General features: G+C 34.3%; 5 protein-coding genes and 1 pseudogene across 8 annotated transcripts; 1 reads left to right on the top strand and 5 right to left on the bottom strand.

Moving 5' to 3' along the window:
- Positions 1 to 48: 48 nt before the first annotated feature.
- LOC147933754 (uncharacterized) lies at positions 49 to 517 on the bottom strand. Its single transcript, XM_087475200.1, has one exon. It carries the CDS (start codon positions 515 to 517, stop codon positions 131 to 133), a length of 387 nt encoding a protein of 128 aa, XP_087331326.1. The 3' UTR covers positions 49 to 130.
- On the bottom strand, positions 49 to 4,751 carry LOC147933753 (pachytene checkpoint protein 2 homolog). The gene is made up of 14 exons (XM_087475199.1): positions 4,341 to 4,751; positions 4,186 to 4,249; positions 3,944 to 4,050; positions 3,760 to 3,827; positions 3,557 to 3,660; positions 3,363 to 3,467; positions 3,022 to 3,111; positions 2,840 to 2,915; positions 2,535 to 2,604; positions 2,385 to 2,455; positions 2,197 to 2,287; positions 1,849 to 1,976; positions 1,616 to 1,744; positions 49 to 1,510 (listed from the first exon to the last, which is right to left on the bottom strand). Exons 1-14 carry the CDS (start codon positions 4,558 to 4,560, stop codon positions 1,370 to 1,372), a joined length of 1,464 nt encoding a protein of 487 aa, XP_087331325.1. The 5' UTR covers positions 4,561 to 4,751; the 3' UTR covers positions 49 to 1,369.
- Positions 4,752 to 5,570: 819 nt separating this feature from the next.
- Positions 5,571 to 8,233, bottom strand: LOC104722511 (high-affinity nitrate transporter 3.2-like). Of its 3 annotated transcripts, XM_087475195.1 has the most exons (3): positions 7,874 to 8,092; positions 6,362 to 6,840; positions 5,571 to 6,124 (listed from the first exon to the last, which is right to left on the bottom strand). In XM_087475195.1, the coding sequence occupies exons 2-3, from the start codon at positions 6,501 to 6,503 to the stop codon at positions 5,640 to 5,642; spliced, it is 627 nt and encodes a 208-aa protein (XP_087331321.1). In that variant the 5' UTR covers positions 6,504 to 6,840; positions 7,874 to 8,092; the 3' UTR covers positions 5,571 to 5,639. The 3 variants fall into 3 exon arrangements, with proteins under 3 accessions (XP_087331321.1, XP_010438980.2, XP_010438982.1); XM_010440678.3 differs by lacking the exon at positions 6,362 to 6,840 and having other exon boundaries at positions 7,874 to 8,233; XM_010440680.2 differs by lacking the exon at positions 7,874 to 8,092 and having other exon boundaries at positions 6,386 to 6,635.
- A 4,293-nt stretch (positions 8,234 to 12,526) lies between these two features.
- On the bottom strand, positions 12,527 to 14,861 carry LOC104722510 (manganese-dependent ADP-ribose/CDP-alcohol diphosphatase). The gene is made up of 3 exons (XM_010440676.3): positions 14,725 to 14,861; positions 13,495 to 14,351; positions 12,527 to 12,985 (listed from the first exon to the last, which is right to left on the bottom strand). The coding sequence occupies exons 2-3, from the start codon at positions 14,336 to 14,338 to the stop codon at positions 12,840 to 12,842; spliced, it is 990 nt and encodes a 329-aa protein (XP_010438978.2). The 5' UTR covers positions 14,339 to 14,351; positions 14,725 to 14,861; the 3' UTR covers positions 12,527 to 12,839.
- Positions 14,862 to 17,056: 2,195 nt separating this feature from the next.
- On the top strand, positions 17,057 to 18,192 carry LOC104722508 (SKP1-like protein 4). The gene is made up of 2 exons (XM_010440674.3): positions 17,057 to 17,706; positions 17,869 to 18,192. The coding sequence occupies exons 1-2, from the start codon at positions 17,392 to 17,394 to the stop codon at positions 18,040 to 18,042; spliced, it is 489 nt and encodes a 162-aa protein (XP_010438976.1). The 5' UTR covers positions 17,057 to 17,391; the 3' UTR covers positions 18,043 to 18,192.
- Positions 18,193 to 18,245: 53 nt separating this feature from the next.
- LOC104722509 (high-affinity nitrate transporter 3.2-like) lies at positions 18,246 to 21,371 on the bottom strand (annotated as a pseudogene). The gene is made up of 2 exons (XR_015572413.1): positions 20,995 to 21,371; positions 18,246 to 19,234 (listed from the first exon to the last, which is right to left on the bottom strand). The product of XR_015572413.1 is annotated as a high-affinity nitrate transporter 3.2-like (transcript).

Raw genomic sequence — 21,371 nt, 5'->3', positions numbered from 1 at the left:
TGTGATTGTGGTGCGGAATACAACTGTGAGCAAAACCAATGGACAATATAATTAAGACACTAATAATTGATTTCACGTTTTTTTTTTAGAACAATTTACAAGTTTGAAGGGAGTAACCATAATGGGTTTGTTAAAATCTCCTTGAAGAAGAAAGACTGAACAAACTTCGAAGGCTATTTTTCTTCTTCTTCTTGAAGGTTTGTTCTTCTAAAGTGAGTTCGCGTTCCAATTTCTTAGAGACCGAAATAATCTCGTAAGGATCCCACAGCGACTGTCCAAATTCCCAATCCAAAAACGACGGATGATGCTTTGTGGACAAGGCCTCCGTTTTGAAACGTGAAGCTTTGCCTTTGATAAAAGCGTGCTTCCTCTGCGCCTCGAACTCTAAAACCGTGTGTTTAGAGGTTTGGGAGTGGCTGAGCCAAGCCTGTGCAGCTGCCTTCATCAATTCTACTCTCTTCTTCTTCTCATCTTCTTCTTCTTCCTTATCATCTTTAGCCTCTCGTTTCTTCCTCATCTCTCTTCTTCATCTCCATATTGGACTTTTTGGGGATCCAAGCTTTATTATGTCAGGTTTAATGTCAGCCTTACGTTTCTTGTTCGAATCTACTCAGCTCTGTCTTGTCTCTTCCTTTTTTTTTTCTTTGTTTTATTATTTATTTTCATGCCTGTTTTTTCTTAGCCTTCAGATTTTCAGATGACTTTGACAAGAATGAAAGTGTATATATAACAAATCAGATTACTTTATTGTAAAAAAAAAAAAATCAGAGGACTTGGCTTCTTTTGATTAGTGTTAGTATCTATGTAAACTGCTACTCAAAATATAAAACTGCATAATTATTATCAAAACAAAATATTTTGATAGATCTCCAGACTTGGTTAGAAGCATGAATTCTCTATTCAATCAAATACAAAACAACCCCTAAAGTCTAGCATTCTAGCAACAAGCTTGGCAGAAGAGACGAATAAAGCAAAAAACCAATTCAATGTTGATAGTGTCAACTCAATGATTGGGTCACCTAAGTGAGTAGTGTGGAAACTTTCCAAAACAAAATGGCTAGTGGTTAAGGAGATGCCCCATTAAACATTTTTTTGTTTGATTCAATCACAGAAGGAGGATCTTAAAAGCTTTTCCATAGGGAGGTAGAAGAAACCTTCTGAGAGAGAGTCTCTCTCCTCAACATTGAGATACTAACTCTACATTTGAGCCCAACCTTCTATTTAGTTTATGCCAAAATTAAAATAGAAGGTGAAACAGATGCATAATTTGAGATGATGAAGAGATGCATAAATCAATAATTAGCTTAACACTTTTCTGAATAAACCATTTCCATTGCTATTTGTTTATGACCTCACTAAAAAAAAAAGTTCATTCAGGCAGTTCAGACTTCTCTCTCTTAGCTGTTTCTATCATTGTACACAAGAACTCACTTGGATCATGGCTATATGGATCTGCAAGTGCTGCGTGCGCTAAAAACGGAAGTTTCCTCAGTGATCTCCCACTTAAACCCTGCACATTAAGAAGTTGATCTGAATCATACTCAGTTTTTTCAGAGTATTCTCAGGTTTTTGTCACTACTCTACAATCAGTATAAAAGTTTTCCCAAAGACTGACCTCACACCCTTTTGCAGCTTCTATCAGCTGTTTACAGAACCAGGGAACTGAATTTGTATCATGAACCTCACTTTCATTTGCCTTTTCTTTCAAACTTGAAAAGCTTGGAATAGAGAATCCATCACAGCCCTATACCAAGATTCATGAAGCTTGTAAGATATAATTTCTCCTCCTTCAGTGTTAACAGGAAACGATGGAATTAGAAACGTGTATGGGGTGCTCTTATGTGGTACCTGGAAACTTGAGATGATCCCTTTACTTATTAATTCCTCAACACAAGACCTTAATATTTCATAACGAACATGAAGAGTTGGAGGCCCAACATAAGCTTTTATGTCGGCTCGATCCACAAAAGCAACATCTGTAACAAGAATATTGATGTGTGAAATCTCACCAATCTGAATGAGGAACACAGTTCAGAGAGACTGAGAACTGAGAAGGTAAAGCATTTATATAGTAGCAAGTCAAAGTCATAATTCTATTGCGAACTTAGTGCTGAGATCATCCGGATGAAAATAAGGACTAATATAAGAGTAAAAAGCATGAGGCTACGACAGGATCAAAATGGGAAACCAGCTTACCAATAGCAGTAGTTATATTTGATGTTGTAAGGATGATCACATTCGGTGCAGATTTCAATTTGTCCATTTGGGTGAGTAGTGCATTCACAACCTGCAAAGTACATAGGAAGATTTGGTCTTCTAGGATTAAGAATCAATTCCTTCGCAAAGACTAGGTGCATATGAAATTTAGAAGTTAGTTGGAGTACCCGGATAGAATCTGAAGGTTCTGAGCCAGACAAAGCCGCTTTTCTAGCAGCAGCAAGACTTTCAACTTCATCTGCAGGAAAAATAATCTCAGGCCTGACGGGATAAATAAGCCTGCAACCATATAATTCCATGATAAAATCATAACTCACCGATCAAAACAAATACTAAATTGCCATCTTCCTCCACCATCTCTTGGATTTTCTGGAAAAGCTTGGCAACCTATATTATGGAATTGGTAGACATACTGAGAATAACATAATATTCCAATATAGTTTTTATCACAAGATAGGTCCGATAACTATACAACTGTTAGTGAAGCTTATGATATCACTACTTAAACATGGAATAATCCATGAGTACAAAGTCAGCTTGTTGAACAAATCTACTGTGTTAAATGCATGCTAAAGGGAAAACATAAGACAAGAGCTAAAGAAAGGACAATTTTGAATCATACCAGCTTGCCACTTTCAGAGAACCATTTACTAAATAGAGAGTGAGCATTGACTTCAATCAACTGGCAATGTGGATATCTGATGGAGGAAACATAAATCAAAATCAAAATAGAAAGATAACGAAAGATACTACAGTCGATTTATATATGAATATGACGGAATAACAATTTTTCCAGAAGAGGACCTGGAGTTGCACCGAATTGAAAGCTTTTGAGCCAACGCTTTGCAGAGAGATGTTTTGCCAGTCCCTGGTGGTCCGTGCAAAAGAATAATCCTGTAGAAATTTTCAACAAATCATGAAGGCTAGATAGTTAAAATCAGGGCACAAGAAAGGAAAATATCAGACTTTAGACACCAAAAGAACAAACAAAACCGCATGAAACAAATTCAGCTTTTTAAGCAACTCAGTTATCTGAAGTTTTGCATAACAATCTCATGATGTTCGAACAGAAGCAAACATAAATAAGAATTGCTAGGTAAGTTGGGAGAATAGCATGTACTGCAAAATATGCAAACTTCCCTCACCTATTCCATGAAACGAGATTTGGATTTACACCCTTCTGCGTGAACAGCAACGCACTTGCAGCGTAACGTAGTAACCTTTGCTTGAGTCCAGATTCATATATTAGGCTACACAACAAAAAGATCAACCACTGAATAAACTGTTTCAGAGCCATTACTGCTTTCTAACGAGGGCAAGACTATACTTCTAGACAGACCTTTCCCATAAGCCATCAAACTCTTTTGCAGGTAGAATCCATTCATTAAAGCTAGCAGGTTGTCCATCAGCGCACAAGTCCTCACATGGTCCTTCTTCAGTGAGCTGGATGTAATTATACAACAAGTCATGATCTGTATGGACGATACCTAGACAAAACAAAGTTGACTGCCTATCTAACATAATCAGAGGTTTGCATATAACCTGAAAGGCGTGGACAACTGGCTTCACTTGCCAGAACAAGAGAACATCATTGTTTTTCACCCATTCCTCTAGATACAAGAGGCAAAAATATCAGTAACATCCAACCTGATATTAGCAACACTAAAACTTTCATAACTATCCTATAGCATGAAATGCGAAATCCTTACAAAATCTGAAACAATACCTGTATCACAAATGCATATCCTTTGCACATTTTGAACAAGAAACAAGTCGTCTGCAGGTATCAATACAAGTCCATCTGCATAGCTCATGCTCCTATTTTCAAGCATCCTAGAGCAAACACAAAACTATTCCCCCAATTAAAACCAATTAAAAATGAAACAACAGACACAAGAAGCTATTCCAATCAGAACTCCTCCACTAGAATAGAAGCACAAAAAGAAAATGTGATAATAACAAACCGACCGTTCAACAGCTCTCTGCACATCCTCGAGACGAGCCGTGCTTGAAGGCTTTAAGCAGACCTCCACTAGAGAGAGAAACACAGAGATTTGAAAGAGGATGAATTTTCATAAACTATAATCGAATCCAAAAGCGAGAGGAAGGAGAATTGGGAGTACCAGATACGAGAAATTTGTTCTCGTGGAGGCAAGGAGGAGGAGGAAGCGGAGGAGGAGGATTGGGTGTAGCGATTGGCTCTGCGACGGCTGTTTGCTCCGGGATAGTCGTTGATACAGTGTGAATTTGGTGAGAGGAGACATCCATGGAAGCGTTGGGAAGAGTAATCGTATCCTCCTCAAGCATAGGGTTTTGCTCGGCAATCTCCATGGGAGTGCTCATGCTCGTGCTCGTTGTGTGTGTGTTCTCTCTCTCTCTCTCTCTGGATTTGGGGAAAAAGGCTGAGAGAGAGAAATTTCTCAATTTCAATTTTTAGATTATTCCCTTTCCTCCGGGAATAGGCGGGATTCCCCAGCTCCCTTTTAGTATTTTTTCGCAATAATAAATTAATAATACACTGAAATTTTCAGGTTAATTGTTGAAAATGAAAAGTAAGAATAATAATAATAAATGAAAACAGACTTGAAGAAATTGGTGTTATGATTAAGACTAAAATGATGGCTATGATTAAAATTAAAAATTAAAAGTTTGAAACTAGAAGATTAAAAAAAAAAAAATGGTACTGTATAGTTTTTTTTTTCTTTTTTTGGTTAAATGTTAAATTATATTGTATATAGTTTGAACGAATCATAATATATATACATCGTTTGTGTACTCTAGATCATTAAGCAAATTACTTGGCATCTCTTTATTCGTTAAAAACCGAATTTGTGAATATGTGCGTTTTTATTCTACAAAGTCTCGAGTAACTCGAAAGTGTGGCTTCTTGTTACTTGTAGATAGTGTGCGATATATTATATATCACAACCCAATAAAATATTTGTGACCGAATTAGATAAGAGATGACCATAAAATTTATTAAATCTCTGTAACAAGTTGTTTAATCCAATTCTATTCTGAGTAGAACTGTAGAAGTCTTCGGTATCTTCTTCACCATTAATATACCAAATGACTTTTCCTTAACCCTAAGTTAACTCCCATAAAATATTTCATATAATTTGGGTTCTGCAGCACCAAGTTGATTGATTATAGAGGGCTAGAGCTGGTCGTGACTTGATCCAACCAACAAACAAAAATTCTTCATCCATTTTACTAGTCTTGGCTATGATACCAGGTTTGATGCCAAATAATTGACTAGAACTTTTTCTTTATGTTTATTGTTCACAAGTGAACGAGGTTAATTATATATATTCTAAGATAAATTAAGATAAATTGTGTGGAATGAAAAGATCTTGAGGAGAACTTTTATCTTTATTCTATAATATGCAATGAAATATATATGGCCATCGCTATTAATCCACTCACTCCCTTTGCTCTAACTTGGCCTTCTTCTTCTCCTTGACAAAGAAGACTAACAGAGAAACAACGGAGAAGACGCTGAACAATATGGATGCTATGTCGAGCGACACGTGTCCACCACTAATAGCCTGAACGCTAAAGAGATTTTTCGTCCTTCCCTCGTCCGAGCTCTGCCCGTATGCTACTTCTTGGCCATCTCCATCAATTCCATAGGCACGTACGAAGTAGGTTCCAGTGGGGATATCGAGATCGACGGTCCAATCAAGTGACTGAGGGGTCTTGTCATATGGCTTGGACACAATCTCGTGAGGGCAGGTTTTGTCCTTAAAGAGCTCGTTGTGAGTCTTGCGCCACGGTCTATCAACTTGGCTGATTGGTGCGTAACAAAGCTTGACTTGGATTGTCTTGAAAGTAGCATCGGCATCTACTTTGCCCGACGACTTTAGCTTCCATTTAATTGTCACCATATCTTTTCCGGCTTCCAGAACTAAAGAAATACATGAGTACCAAATAATAGTATAGATCGATAGATAGATGTATAATTTTATTTATTATAAATGTATTAGTGGCCCAAGTCATTTTAAAAAAGATGGAGAGATACATAAATGGAAATAACGATTTTTAAAATAAATTAAATAGGTAAAGTATGGTCAATTCTCTAGTTTAAAACCTAGCTAATAGAGAGTTTGATTTATAAAAAAAAGGGTAAGACAAATTCACAAACCTACGCCATCTTGTACGGGCTTACCGGTGACATCGAGTGAATTTTGGAGCACACTGAAGAGTCTACCTTTATTTCCTTCACGGCTCGAAGGGATGAGTGAAAATATGAGAAGTGAGGCGAAGAGGAGAGTGTGAATGGCCATCGTTGAATTTTGAAATTTTGGTAAGAGGAATATGCTTTTTTGATGAAAAAAACTGGGTGCATGTTAAGTCTTTATATAGTGTGTGATCTTTGGCCATCATAAAATAAGTAATGCGAGAAAGACAATGTTTGGCTTAGAAGTTAAGCCAAATTGAGTGAGAGAGAGATTACCCTTTGAAAATTTTGAGGAAATGGAGAAAAATGAGTCATGTGTTCTTTAAGGCTACATTTGTCTCTATTGTCTTCAGCTAAGGAGCGATGTTTCCTAAACACGACGAAGGGATGAAAAGTCCGTCTTGAGTTCTCCTTGTTATCATTCATTTTTTCTTTCTGTTGTGCTAAAGTTCCAAGGTGTCATTTGTAATCCAAATTACCAAAACAATTATAAGGAATGTGAGAGAACAAATAAAATTTTTAATTAAATATTTTTAAAATTTACGTCATTATTTAAGTTATCGACACAGCTAGGTCAAAATAGAACTTTTGGACACTATTACTCGGTAGTCAACACGAAGAACGATGATCAGACACAAAGAACGATGCTAAATAAAACAAAAATTATTTGTTTGGAACACTATTTAAGTCAAATATCATTAAATGCAAAGATCTGAACATAAATTTTGAGACACCATTACTCGGTAGTCAAAACAAACATAACTGATCTATCAAACTATGTTTAGGCGTAAAGAACAATGCTCAAGAATAAGAAAAGAAAAACGTCTCATCATACAAATTTAACCTAGTTAGATCAAGATCTGAAAATACGGTATTTAAAGTCATATCACCACACATCATTCATTAGGATTACATTATCCATATGTTTGGACCACTATCTCAATCAAACATCATTAAATACAAAAGTTTAAGTTAAAAATTTCGAACGTCATTACTCGGTAGTCGACACAAACATAGTTGACCTATAAAACTATCTTCAGACATGAAGAACGATGCTCAAAAATAAATAAATAAACGTATTATTGTACGAATTACACCTAATTAAACATAAATTTTGGACACTATTACTCGGTAGTCAACACAAACATAGTATATCTATCAAACTATGTTTAGGCGTAAAGAACAATGCTTAAGAATAAGTAAAGAATGAATGATAATATGAGAAGTTAGGCGAAGAGGAGAGTGTGGATGGCCATCATTGAATTTTAAAATTTTGGTAAAAGGACTATGCTTTTTTTATGAAAAAAACTGGGTGCATGTTGATGAAAAAGGATGGAGAGATACATATATGGAAATAACGATTTCTAAAATAAATTAAATAGGTAACATATCCCAAATATGGTCAATTTTATTAGTTTAAAGCCTAGGTAATAGAGAGTTTGATTTATAAAAAAAGGGCAAGACAAATTCACAAACCTATGACATCTTGTACGGGTTTAGCGGTGACCTCGAGTAAATTTTGGAGCTCAGTGAAGAGTCTATCTTTGTTTCCTCCACGGCTCGACTCGATGAATGAGAATATGAGAAGTGAGGCGAAGAGGAGAGTGTGGATGATCATCGTTGAATTTGGAAATTTTGGTAAGAGGAATATGCTTTTTTGATGAAAAAATTGGGTGCATGTTAAGTCTTGATATAGTGTGTGATCTTTGGCCATCATACAATAAGTAATGCGTGAAACACAATGTGTCGCTTAGCAGTTAAGCCAAATTGTGTGTGAGAGAGAGATTACCTTTGAAGATTTGGAGGAAATGGGGAAAAGTGAGTCATGGGTTCTTTAAGGCTACATTTGTCTCTATTGTCTTCAGCCGAGAAGCCATGAGAACATGACAAGGGGCTAAATTTACGTCATTATTTAAGCTGATCGACATAGCTAGGTTAAAATAGAAATTTTGGACACTATTACTCGGTAGTCAACACAAAGAACGATGATCAAGCACAAAGAACGATGCTAAATAAAACAAAAATTATTTGTTTAGGAAACTATTTAAGTTAAATATCATTAAATGCAAAGATTTGAACATAAATTTTGGACACCATTACCCGATAGTCAACACAAATATAGTTGATCTATCAAACTATGTTTAGGCGTAAAGAACAATGCTCAAGAATAAGAAAAGAAAAACGTCTCATCATACTAATTTAACCTAATTAGATCAAGATCTGAAAATATGGTATTTAAAGTCATATCACCACACATCACTCATTAGGATTACCTTATCCATATGTTTGGGCCACTATCTAAGTCAAACATCATTAAATACAAAGGGTTAAGTAGAAATTTTGAAAGCCATTAAGTAGAAATTGTGAAGGTTTAAATAGAAATATGCTTTTTTGATGAAAAAAAATGGGTGCATGTTAAGTCTTTATATAGTGTGTTTGATTTTTGGCCATAATAAAATAACTAATGCGAAAAGACAATGTTTTGCTTAGCAGTTAAGCCAAATTGTGTGAGAGAGAGATTATCCTTTGAAGATTTTGAGGAAATGGGAAAAAGTGAGTCATGTGTTCTTTAAGGCTACATTTGTCTCTATTGTCTTCAGCTGAGGAGAGATGTTTCCTGAAAATGACGAGGGGATGAAAAATCATTCTTGAGTTCTCTTAGTTATCATGCATTTTTTTTCTGTTGTGTTAAGGTTCCAGGGTGTCATCTGTAATCCAAATTACCAAAACTATTATAAGGAATGTGAGAGAACAAATAAAAAATTTAATTAAATATATTTAAATTTACGTCATTATTTAAGCTGATCGACATAGCTAGGTTAAAATAGAAATTTTGGACACTATTACTCGGTAGTCAACACGAAGAACGATGATCAGGCGCAAAGAACGATGCTAAATAAAACAAAAATTATTTGTTTGGGAAACTATTTAAGTTAAATATCATTAAATGCAAAGATTTGACCATAAATTTTGGACACCATTACCCGATAGTCAACACAAATATAGTTGATCTATCAAACTATGTTTAGGCGTAAAGAACAATGCTCAAGAATAAGAAAAGAAAAACGTCTCATCATACTAATTTAACCTAATTAGATCAAGATCTGAAAATATGGTATTTAAAGTCATATCACCACACATCACTCATTAGGATTACCTTATCCATATGTTTGGACCACTATCTAAGTCAAACATCATTAAATACAAAGGGTTAAATAGAAATTTTCAAAGCCATTAAGTAGAAATTTTGAAGGTTTAAATAGAAATATGCTTTTTTGATGAAAAAAAATGGGTGCATGTTAAGTCTTTATATAGTGTGATTGATCTTTAGCCATAATAAAATAACTAATGCGAAAAGACAATGTTTTGCTTAGCAGTTAAGCCAAATTGTGTGAGAGAGAGATTATCCTTTGAAGATTTTGAGGAAATGGGAAAAAGGGAGTCATGTGTTCTTTAAGGCTACATTTGTCTCTATTGTCTTAAGCTGAGGAGCGATGTTTCCTGAACATGCCGAGGGGATGAAAAATCATTCTTGAGTTCTCTTAGTTATCATGCATTTTTTTTTCTGTTGTGTTAAGGTTCCTGGGTGTCATTTGTAATCCAAATTACCAAAACTATTATAAGGAATGTGAGAGAACAAATAAAAATTTTAATTAAATATATTTAAATTTACGTCATTATTTAAGCTGATCGACATAGCTAGGTTAAAATAGAAATTTTGGACACTATTACTCGGTAGTCAACACGAAGAACGATGATCATGCGCAAAGAACGATGCCAAATAAAACAAATATTATTTGTTTGGGACACTATTTAAGTTAAATATCATTAAATCCAAAGATTTGAACATAAATTTTGGACACCACTACCCGATAGTCAACACAAACATAGTTGATCTATCAAACTATGTTTCGGCGTAAAGAACAATGCTCAAGAATAAGAAAATAAAAACGTTTCATCATACTAATTTAACCTAATTAGATCAAGATCTGAAAATATGGTATTTAAAGTCATATCACCACACATCACTCATTAGGATTACCTTATCCATATGTTTGGGCCACTCTCTAACTCAAACATCATTAAATACTAAGGTTTAAGCAGAAATTTTGAACGCCATTAAGTAGAAATTTAGAAGGTTTAAATAGAAATATGCTTTTTTGATGAAAAAATGGGTGCATGTTAAGTCTTTATATAGTGTGTGATCTTTGGCCATAATAAAATAACTAATGCGAAAAAGATAATGTTTCACTTAGCAGTTAAGCCAAATTGTAAGAGAGAGAGATTACCCTTTGAAGATTTGGAGGAAATGGAGAAAAGTGAGTCATGTGTTCTATAAGGCTACATTTGTCTCTATTGTCTTCAGCTGAGGAGCGATGTTTCTTGAACATGACGAGGGGATGAAAAATCAGTCTTGAGTTCTCTTAGTTATCATGCATTTTTTTTTCTGTTGTGTTAAGGTTCCAGGGTGTCATTTGTAATCCAAATTACCAAAACTATTATAAGGATTGTGAGAGAACAAATAAAATTTTTAATTAAATATATTTAAATTTACGTCATTATTTAAGCTGATCGACATAGCTAGGTTAAAATATAAATTTTGGACACTATTACTCGGTAGTCAACACGACTAACGATGATTAGGCGCAAAGAACAATGCTAAATAAAACAAAAAATATTTGTTTGGGACACTATTTAAGTTAAATATCATTAAATGAAAAGACTTGAACATAAATTTTGGACACCATTACCTGGTAGTCAACACAAACATAGTTGATCTATCAAACTATGTTTATGCGTAAAGAACAATGTTCAAGAAAAAAAAAATGTCTCATCATACAAATTTCACCTAGTTAGATCAAGATCTGAAAATATGGTATCTAAAGTCATATCACCACACATCACTCATTAGCATTACCTTATCCATATGTTTGGCCATTATCTAAGTCAAACATCATTAAATGCAAATGTTTACGCAAAATTTTTCAACGCCATTACTCAGTAGTCGACACAAACATAGTTGACCTATAAAACTATTTTCTGGCGTTGAGAACGATCCTCAAAAATAAATAAATAAATGTATTATTGTACGAATTAAACCTAATTAAATTTAAAGTTTGGACACTATTACTCGGTAGTCAACACAAACATAGTTGATCTATCAAACTATGTTTAGGCATGAAGAACAATGCTCAAAAATAAGAAAAGAAAAACGTCTCATCATACAAATTTAACCTAGTTAGATCAAGATCTGAAAATATGGTATTTAAAGTCATATCACCACACATCACTTATTAGGATTACCTTATTCATATGTTTGGGCCACTATCTAAGTCAAACATCATTAAATGCAAAAGTTTAAGTAGAAATTTCAAATGCCATTACTCGGTAGTCGACACAAATATAGTTAACCTATAAAACTATCTTCATGCACGGAAAACGATGCTGAAAATAAATAAATAAAAAAGATATCATTGTAGGAATCAAACCTAATTAGATCCCAGTACAGAAATTTGGTATCCGATGTCATATCACTAACATCACTCATTAGAATCACTGTATCCATATGTTGTACAACTATTTATACCAAACATCATTGAATATGAAAGGTTAAATAAGAATTTTAGACACATTAACTCAGTAGTGAACACAACCATAGTTAAAATATCAAATTATGCGCAAAGGCGAAGAAAAATGCTAAGAATATTAAAAGAAAATTTTATCTCATCATATACACCTACTTAAATCTCAATCCATAATTTGGTATTACATTACACACCACTCGTTAGGATTACCTTATCCATATGTTTTTTTTTTCACTCCTTATGTTTAGACCTATTAAAATGTTATAAAGTATTTATTTTCTATGATTGATCTCTAAGCATTAACGCAACACAACTATGCACTTGCAATCTATGTGTAAAGATTCCATAACATTGAGAGAGTCCCATGTAATTTAGGATCATATCACTTAGACACAAAATTACTTTTAGGAGCGTATTTGTTGGTCCATTAAAAACATTCATGTCCTAGATTAAATACACTATATAGAACAAATACTTTCACTAACTTTGCTAGCCAAAGCAGTCTCCAGTTAAATTCTCTATATGAAGCTGGTTTAGGCAGCAGTTTTAAATCAAAGACTTGAGAATATTATAAACCAGATTACAACTGCGTATCATACTATCATTCGATTTGACCTCAAATAAGAACTTCTCTTGTAGGGTAGTCTCACCAAAAAGATTCAGCAAGACAGTTACCACTTCCATTCTTCCTAGAGAATTACTAAATTTAGTATCATCATCACTCATGTATCTTCAGGGACAATGCAATTGCTACTTAAACCAAGCTATTTCCGTGCAACCGAACGCATGAGCCTTGTAGAGACCATTTCATTACACATTCATCTGAATCAAGATCATTTATCCCATAGTCCAAGCAGTCAGCTGTAAACAAGTATCAATAATTCCTTCCATTTAGCGCCCTTATCATCACTTGCCTCCATGAATTGAGTTTGTTCTTTCAAATCCCTTGAGAGCAGCTTCAGTATACAGAATACTACTACCCAGTATCTACTGAATACTTGATCTAATCAACATAACAATACTAATAGTTATGCTAACCGTTACTAATAATAGATCTAAAGTACAATGAAGACAAAAAGTACAATGAAGACAAAACATTATCTATATTTCTTATTTTGTTTCCACTGAATCAGCTGAAACAGAAGTACACCTAAATTCAGCTAAACACTACAAAAGATTACCTTTCGCTAGAGACTTCCTTTAATTGCATAACTAAATCCAACACAGAACATATGATATAGATTCCTTAATAAAAAACTTCTTCAATCAATTGAATCCGTCTTATTTGCAATGGATCAAGTCAATAGATGCAGCCATATGGAAGTACAATAATAAAGAAGTGATCGTTACAAAATAATCATCATATAAATAAGGATTGGTGAGGATTACAAATTCTGCATTTCAGATAAATGATCATTCAGTAATTCTCAAAATCAGTGTTTTGCATCCGGTCAGTACCAACAAGAGATAACTTGTTCTCATATACATCGATATATCCAAACGAATACGTACCTGGGGGGCATTCCAAGGCAGCTTCCAAGGATCTATGGTGAACACCGTGAGAATCAACAAAGTATCCTCCTTTATGATCGTGTCCGGACAAACAAACTTTGACAGAGTCATACTTGTGTATAATGCTCATCACTTCATCAAAATTCCATAACAAAGCTGCTTTGGATGCCACACCGGGGCTCATAGGCACATGCCCACATACAATAACACTCTGGTTTGAGTTTGATGCATCCTGAAGCACACTGTCAAGCCATTGCAGCTGTTCCTCCCCAACACCACCGTTATACTTGACAAATCTCCTCGCAACATCCTCAAGCCCCTCGGGGCTATTTTTGTCCGAGTTTGGGTTCTTTTCATCAAGTATCTTCAATGCAGCGATTGTTTTAGGATGGTCCTGTGGCCATCCGACAGCACTGATGTCATACCCATCTAACACAACAATTCTATAGCCTGGAGTTGGTGAAAAATCATAATAAGCATTGCCATCACGACCTGGGATCTTCAGCAACGGAAGCAACTCTTCACGGGGGAGATTGTAGAGGCAGTGATTGCCGATCATATGATAAACAGGACCATTGAATTTGTCGAATTCACGGACCAGTTTCTTAGTGGCAGCCAAAGACTGATCCTTGGGACAAAAACCATCAACAATGTCACCCATGTTAATAACAAATTTGAGGTTCCCATGTTGGTTCCAAGTTTCAACAGCTCGTTGTAGGACAAGGATGCTGTTCCTGTAATACCTAGGAACACCTAAAAAGGAGCGGCCATCTGGAATATCAGCATACTGAACATCAGCTATAACACCAAACGAGAAGAGTGGCTGTCTAACTGCAGAACCCATTAAACCTATTGGTCTGTAAACATCAAAAAGAAGAAGAAAAAAACAGTCATAATAAATCACATTTTTGCTTCACATCAAGAATATAAAAAATAAATAAAAAAGCCACGATTTTTCAAAACTTAGATGCCACAAAATGGAAAGCTTGTTCAGTAGCAGCACATGACAACAAGTTTCTTCTGATCTCACAAAATTTGAGCAGAGCCCTTTTATTCAACACTTAAAGTTGAAAAAGTCACAAAACAAAAAGGGTAGTAAAAGAATGCAATTGCAGAAGTATAATGAACAAATCGTAGAGTCAATGCTCGATCTCGGCTTATAGATCGTAAAAGAAAAACGCAAGTCGTATGGGAAAAAATCAAAAACATTATAGTAAACGACGGACTTACAAACAATACAGCTCCGCGAGGATTGGATAAGGGAACGAGCAGAGGTGAGCAGAATCAGAGAGAAGAGGCGCAAATTAGCTATTTGCAGAAACACACAGCTAAACATGAAAACTCGACATCTGAAACTGTGAATTTTCTTACAAACCGTGTAGTTTTCTTACTCCTTACAAAAACTACATGCTGTTTCTTGTCGACGAATAACCTCCCCGTTAATTTTGGTAACTGAATGGATGACTTGTTTGGCCTTTTGTATGTAGTTTTTTTTTTTTTTTGGTAAAATATGAAATATTGTATGTACTTCTTAGGAGGTGTTTTCTAGGGGTGGGCAAAAAAACCAAAATCCAAAAAACCGAAATAAATGGTTTGGTTTGGTTATGGTTAAGTTTAAAAATCCGTTTGGTTTTTATTTTAATTAATCATTTGGTTTAGGTTTAGTCTGGTTAAAAACCGTAAAACTAAATGGTTTTTTTGATTTTTTATAAAACTTTAAGATAATTAGATACCCTGTTTTAAAAATCTCCGCCTATCACCGATTACGCCCCGCAAAATCGCTAGGCCCGTCCTTTCCGCCTCGATTAATGATTAATCCCCGTCTAGCATCTATTATCCAATTATACCTCACTAATTTGATTATAATCCGTCTAATCCGATTACTTCCCACTTAATTTTGTATATAATAATTATTTTTAATGCTAATATAAATCAAATATGTATTTTTTTGTTATTTAGACATTTAAATTAAGAGTTTATGATGTTTTACGATAACTAATGTACAAATTTTTAATGAAAATCATAAATTTTCGTTTTAAATTACGTTTTTATGTATATATTGTAATTTTAAAGACAATACTATAGTTTTATATTTTATTTGATATTTTTATTTTAACATAAATAGAATTATACATATATTTAATACTATATATATTTATTTTATTATTAATTTAATAAAATAAACCTAAAACTAGTCCCCGATTAATCCCCGTTTAATCTCCGATTTTTTCGCTAGGCGCTAGGCCCACTCCAACCGTCCGACTAGCGCCTAGCGATTTCTAAAACAGGGATTAGATATAATAAGTTTTTCAACTTATAAATTTATATTGTATAACAATATCGGTAATTTTTTTCTTTATTGGGTTTATAGTTATTGATCTCCAAGTTTTTATTTTGGTTATTTTTCTGGTTTTCTTTTTCAATAGGCTTTACTTTTTAAAAATTTAAATTTTAATTAAGTATTTGGGTTTACAAAACTATATTTGGATTTTCTTTTTTTGAATTATGTTTAGGTTTTACTTTTATGCTTATTTTTTAGTTATGTATCAACTATCTATTTTTTAAAGTATGGAATAACCGTTAAAAACCGGCACCAAACCGAAACCAAACCAAACCGCTATACATATGGTTTTTATATGGTTTCATTTTTGATAAAACCGAAAAAACCATAAACCGAAAAAACCGAACCGTAACCAAACCAAATTACATATGGTTTCTATATGGTTCAATTTTTATAAAACCAAAAAAACCGTAAACCGAAAAAACCGAACCGAAACCAAACCGAAAAACCGAACGCCCACCCCTAGTGTTTTCAACCAAATATTTTAAGTGATTTTATTTTTAATAAAATTTTAAATAATTTTGATAATTTTAAAGAAGTTGATATGATTTATTGTAAAAAAAATTAAAATTTTATTTAAAACCATGAAATTTAGATTTTTGTATTTTTAACTAAACAAATTTTCTCAAATTCTACAATCTTTAAAAATCATTAAAATCTAAATCCATAAATAGTTTTGAATAACAATTGTTTGGGCAAAAATAATCGATTCGTTTAAAGACTACGGAAACAAGAAACAAATGTTGAATAGTTGTTTTTATTGATTAAAGTCTCGAGCTCAAATACAAGAATTCAAGGCACAGCGAATCAATCTATAAACCCTAGCCGCGTTCTAGAGTTGATTTGTGTGTCTTGTGTTCATTGAACCAATCAGGAAGATTTTCCTCTTATAAGATAAACTCTTATCTACGCTGATTTTATCCAGCAAAATAAGTGTTGAATAAATTAATTTATATTTATGTATTTATGATGATAAAATTATGTCCAACAACAATAGATTTTAAAGTAAATTTTTAAATCTTTAATAGAATTTAATTTATGATTAAATAATATAGAATTTGTAAATTTTACCCAAATCATTTAAAATGTCAAGTTAAATATATCTAAAATTAAATATTGCAATTAATTTTTGCATCTTAGACATATTGCGGACTAGATATTATTCCATTAAATATGTGATTGACTGCATTATAAAATTTCTTATATTTCTGATTTTTTCTTAAAATAAAATATTGTTTTATTTTTCATATTAATAATAACATAATCAAAGGAAGATATGAAATACAGCTAAGATCAACTTTTTGGAAATCTAAAAAATACTTCCATATATCTTTTCAATAATATTACCATATATTTTAACATTTCCATTAATAAAAAGGATTAGATTTGTTGTCAAAAAAAAAAGATTAGATTTACTTAAAAAAAAAAAAAAAAAACCGATCGATCTGTATAAATACTAGGGATTAGGGAAACTCCTTCAACCCCAAAACCTCCTCTGTGACCATTATAATATCAGTCGCCTGTGCCGCGTCATCCTTTGTTTGCTACGTACGACTATGGCGTCCAACAAGATCATCCTAAAGAGCTCCGACGGTGAAATCTTCGAAGTAGACGAAGCCGTAGCTGTTGAGTCCCTGACGATTAAGCACATGATCGAGGACGACTGCGCCAGTAACGGAATCCCGCTTCCCAATGTCACCGGAGCCATCTTGGCTAAGGTTATCGAGTACTGTAAGAAGCATGTCGAGGCCGCCGCTGAGGCTGACGGCGCTGACAAGGATTTTTGTGGTAACACTGAGAACAGTGAGCTTAATACTTGGGATACCGAATTCCTCAAAGTCGATCAGCCTACACTATTTGAACTCATCCTGGTTTGTGCTTTATGTTTTTGGTTTTGATGTCCCTTTTGGATTAGGGTTTCTTTTTTTGATTTGGGATTTTAGGTTTGCTGACTCTGTTCCTTAGGGTTGTTGTTGATTTTGTGAGTGAGTGATTAATATGTTGTGTGTGTTTTTTTTTTGTGTGTGTGGAAGGCTGCTAACTATCTGAACATCAGTGGACTTCTTGACCTTACGTGCAAGGCCGTGGCTGATCAGATGAAAGGCAAAACTCCAGACGAGATGCGTGCTCACTTCAACATCAAGAACGATTACTCACCTGAGGAAGAAGAGGAGGTTCGCAATGAGAACAAGTGGGCGTTCGAGTAGTAGCGATGGGATTGGGACTTGGATCCGGTGTTTCTCTAGGACAACTTGGTCTTTTAGTCTTCTTCTTTCTTAGATATTTGGATTCAACCGAATGCTTTGTTCTACTAACAAGATCCTTTTGGTTTTTATGGAAAATATTTTAAGATGCTACTTAGTTTAATCTTTATTATACCCTGGTTTCTCTCCTCCAATGGTGTCTTTGGTTTTATTCAAAGACATTGTGTGTTTCTCTTTAGATTTATCATTAATCTTCGCGACTGGTTACAACGAATGACTCCTTACGCTTAACATTCCATTAGACCATGTGATTGGCAGCTAAGTTTCTCTCCTCTCTCTCTTTCTCAAGTGTAGTCTTCTTGGTCTAACTCTGACAAAGTAACCCTTCTGGTGCATCAATGCTCGTTGAACCTTGACGCCGTGATCGCTCCATGTCTTCTTCAACTTAGTCGCAATGTATGAGGAACAAAGCATAGAGTCAAACAACGTCCACTCCCTGTGAGAAAGCATAAGCCTAGGCACTTCTTCATAAGAGAGATTCTTGAGCAGTCTGGTGCTCGGATCTTGGTTCCGTCTTTCAGAGTAACACAAGTGATCTTATCAATGTTTCCTGAGCTAGTATTGATGTGTTGTTCAAGCTTCAATAACCGCAGCTTGGTATCTTTCATCAGTCAACCTCTCGTGAACAAACTGATCAGTCAAAGAAACACAAGCCAGCCACAGCAACTCATTAGTGTTCTTCCTCAACATGTGGGACAAGCACCCAGATGGCTTCATCGTAGACCCAATGCTCTATCTCGGCGTATAGATCGTGAAGAAAACGCAAGTCGTATGGAAAAAAATCAAAAACATTATGGTAAACGACGGACTTACAACAATACAGCTCCGCGAGGATTGGATAAGGGAACGAGCAGAGGTGAGCAGAATCAGAGACACAGCTAAACCAGAAAACTCTTTTAACATACGAAGTAGGTTCCAGTGGGGATATCGAGATCGACGGTCCAATCAAGTGATTGAGGGCAGGTTTTGTCCTTAAAGAGCTCGCTGTGAGTCTTGCGCCACGGTCTATCAACTTGGCTGATTGGTGCGTAACAAAGCTTGACTTGGATTGTCTTGAAAGTAGCATCGGCATCTACTTTGGCCGACGACTTTAGCTTCCATTTAATTGTCACCATATCTTTTCCGGCTTCCAGAACTAAAGAAATACATGAGTACCAAATAATAGTATAGATCAATAGATAGATGTATAATTTTATTTATTATAAATGTATTAGTGGCCCAAGTCATTTAACAAAGGATGGAGAGATACATAAATGGATATAACAATTTCTAAAATAAATTAAATAGGTAACATATCCAAGTATTGTCAATTCTCTAGTTTAAAGCCTAGCTAATAGAGAGTTTGATTTATAAGAAAAAGGTAAGACAAATTCACAAACCTACGCCATCTTGTACGGGTTTAGCGGTGACCTCGAGTGACTTTTGGACCTCAGTAAAGAGTCTATCTTTGTTTCCTCCACGGCTCGAAGGGATGAGTGAAAATATGAGAAGCGAGACGAAGAGGAGAGTGTGGATAGCTATAGTTGAATTTTGAAATTTTGGTAAGAGGAATATGCTTTTTTGATGAAAAAAACTGGGTGCATGTTAAGTCTTTATATAGTGTGTGATTTTTGGCCATCATAAAATAAGTAATGCGAGAAAGATAATGTTAGGCTTAGTAGTTAAGCCAAATTGAGTAAGAGAGAGATTACCCTTTGAAGATTTTGAGGAAATGGGGAAAAGTGAGTCATGTGTTCTTTAAGGCTACATTTGTCTCTATTGTCTTCAGCTAAGGAGCGATGTTTCCTAAACATGACGAGGGGATGAAAAGTCCATCTTGAGTTCTCTTTGTTATCAATTCATTTTTTTTTTTTTCTGTTGTGCTAAGGTTCCAAGGTGTCATTTGTAATCCAAATTACCAAAACAATTATAAGGAATGTGAGAGAACAAATAAAAATTTTAATTAAAAATTTTTTAAATTTACGTCATTATTTAAGCTATCGACACAGCTAGGTTAAAATAGAAATTTTGGACACTATTACTCGGTAGTCAACACAAAGAACGATGATCAGACACAATGAACGATGCTAAATAAAACAAAAATTATTTGTTTGGAACACTATTTAAGTCAAATATCATTAAATGCAAAGATTTGAACATAAATTTTGGAACACCATTACTCGGTAGTCAAAACAAACATAACTGATCTATCAAACTATGTTTGGGCGTAAAGAACAATGTTCAAGAATAAGAAAAGAAAAATGTCTCATCATACAAATTTAACCTAGTTAGATCAAGATCTGAAAATACGGTATTTAAAGTCATATCACCACACATCATTCATTAGGATTACCTTATCCATATGTTTGGGCCACTATCTCAATCAAACATCATTAAATACAAAGGTTTAAGTAAAAAATTTGAACGTTATTACTCGGTAGTCGACACAAACATAGTTGACCTATAAAACTATCTTCAGACGTGAAGAACGATGCTCAAAAATAAATAAATAAACGTATCATTGTACGAATTACATCTAATTAAACATAGATTATGGACAATATTACTCGGTAGTCAATACAAACATAGTAGATCTATCAAACTATGTTTAGGCGTAAAGAAAAATGCTTAAGAATAAGTAAAGAATAAATGATAATATGAGAAGTTAGGCGAAGAGGAGAGTGTGGATGGCCATCATTGAATTTTAAAATTTTGGTAAGAGGACTATGCTTTTTTGATGAAAAAAACTGGGTGCATGTTGATGAAAAAGGATAGGGAGATACATATATGGAAATGACGATTTCTAAAATAAATTAAATAGGTAACATATCCCAAGTATGGTCAATTTTATTAGTTTAAAGCCTAGCTAATAGAGAATTTGATTTATAAGAAAAAGGGCAAGACAAATTCACAAACCTACGCCATCTTGTACGGGTTTAGCTGTGACCTCGAGTGAATTTTAGAGCTCAGTGAAGAGTCTATCTTTGTTTCCTCCACGGCTCGACTCGATGAATGAGAATATGAGAACTGAGGCGAAGAGGAGAGTGTGGATGATCATCGTTGAATTTTGAAATTTTGGTAAGAGGAATATGCTTTTTTGATGAAAAAAACTGGGTGCATGTTGATGAAAAAGGATGGAGAGATACATATATAGAAATGACGATTTCTAAAATAAATTAAATAGGTAACATATCCCAAGTATGGTCAATTTTATTAGTTTAAAGCCTAGCTAATAGAGAGTTTGATTTATAAGAAAAAGGGCAAGACAAATTCACAAACCTACGCCATCTTGT

The sequence above is a fragment of the Camelina sativa genome, chromosome 11 (assembly GCF_030686135.1).
Source record: "Camelina sativa cultivar CO46 ecotype springtype chromosome 11, ASM3068613v1".
Taxonomy (NCBI): domain Eukaryota; kingdom Viridiplantae; phylum Streptophyta; class Magnoliopsida; order Brassicales; family Brassicaceae; genus Camelina; species Camelina sativa.
Note: the sequence above shows the minus strand (reverse complement) of the source record. Positions and strands in the feature narration are given on the sequence as shown.

Coding starts and splice junctions, on each gene's coding strand:
- LOC104722510 (XM_010440676.3), bottom strand. CDS start 14,338: ATGGGTTCTGCAGTTAGACAGCCACTCTTCTCGTTTGGTGTTATAGCT. Junction 12,986..13,494: donor TGCCTTGGAATGCCCCCCAG/GTACGTATTCGT, acceptor TATGTTGATTAG/ATCAAGTATTCAGTAGATAC.
- LOC104722508 (XM_010440674.3), top strand. CDS start 17,392: ATGGCGTCCAACAAGATCATCCTAAAGAGCTCCGACGGTGAAATCTTC. Junction 17,707..17,868: donor CACTATTTGAACTCATCCTG/GTTTGTGCTTTA, acceptor TGTGTGTGGAAG/GCTGCTAACTATCTGAACAT.
- LOC147933754 (XM_087475200.1), bottom strand. CDS start 517: ATGAGGAAGAAACGAGAGGCTAAAGATGATAAGGAAGAAGAAGAAGAT.
- LOC104722511 (XM_010440678.3), bottom strand. CDS start 8,114: ATGATGGCCAAAGATCACACACTATATCAAGACTTAACATGCACCCAA. Junction 6,125..7,873: donor ACCCGTACAAGATGTCATAG/GTTTGTGAATTT, acceptor GTATTTCTTTAG/TTCTGGAAGCCGGAAAAGAT.
- LOC147933753 (XM_087475199.1), bottom strand. CDS start 4,560: ATGAGCACTCCCATGGAGATTGCCGAGCAAAACCCTATGCTTGAGGAG. Junction 4,250..4,340: donor GAACAAATTTCTCGTATCTG/GTACTCCCAATT, acceptor TTCTCTCTCTAG/TGGAGGTCTGCTTAAAGCCT. Junction 3,112..3,362: donor AATCTCGTTTCATGGAATAG/GTGAGGGAAGTT, acceptor AAATTTCTACAG/GATTATTCTTTTGCACGGAC.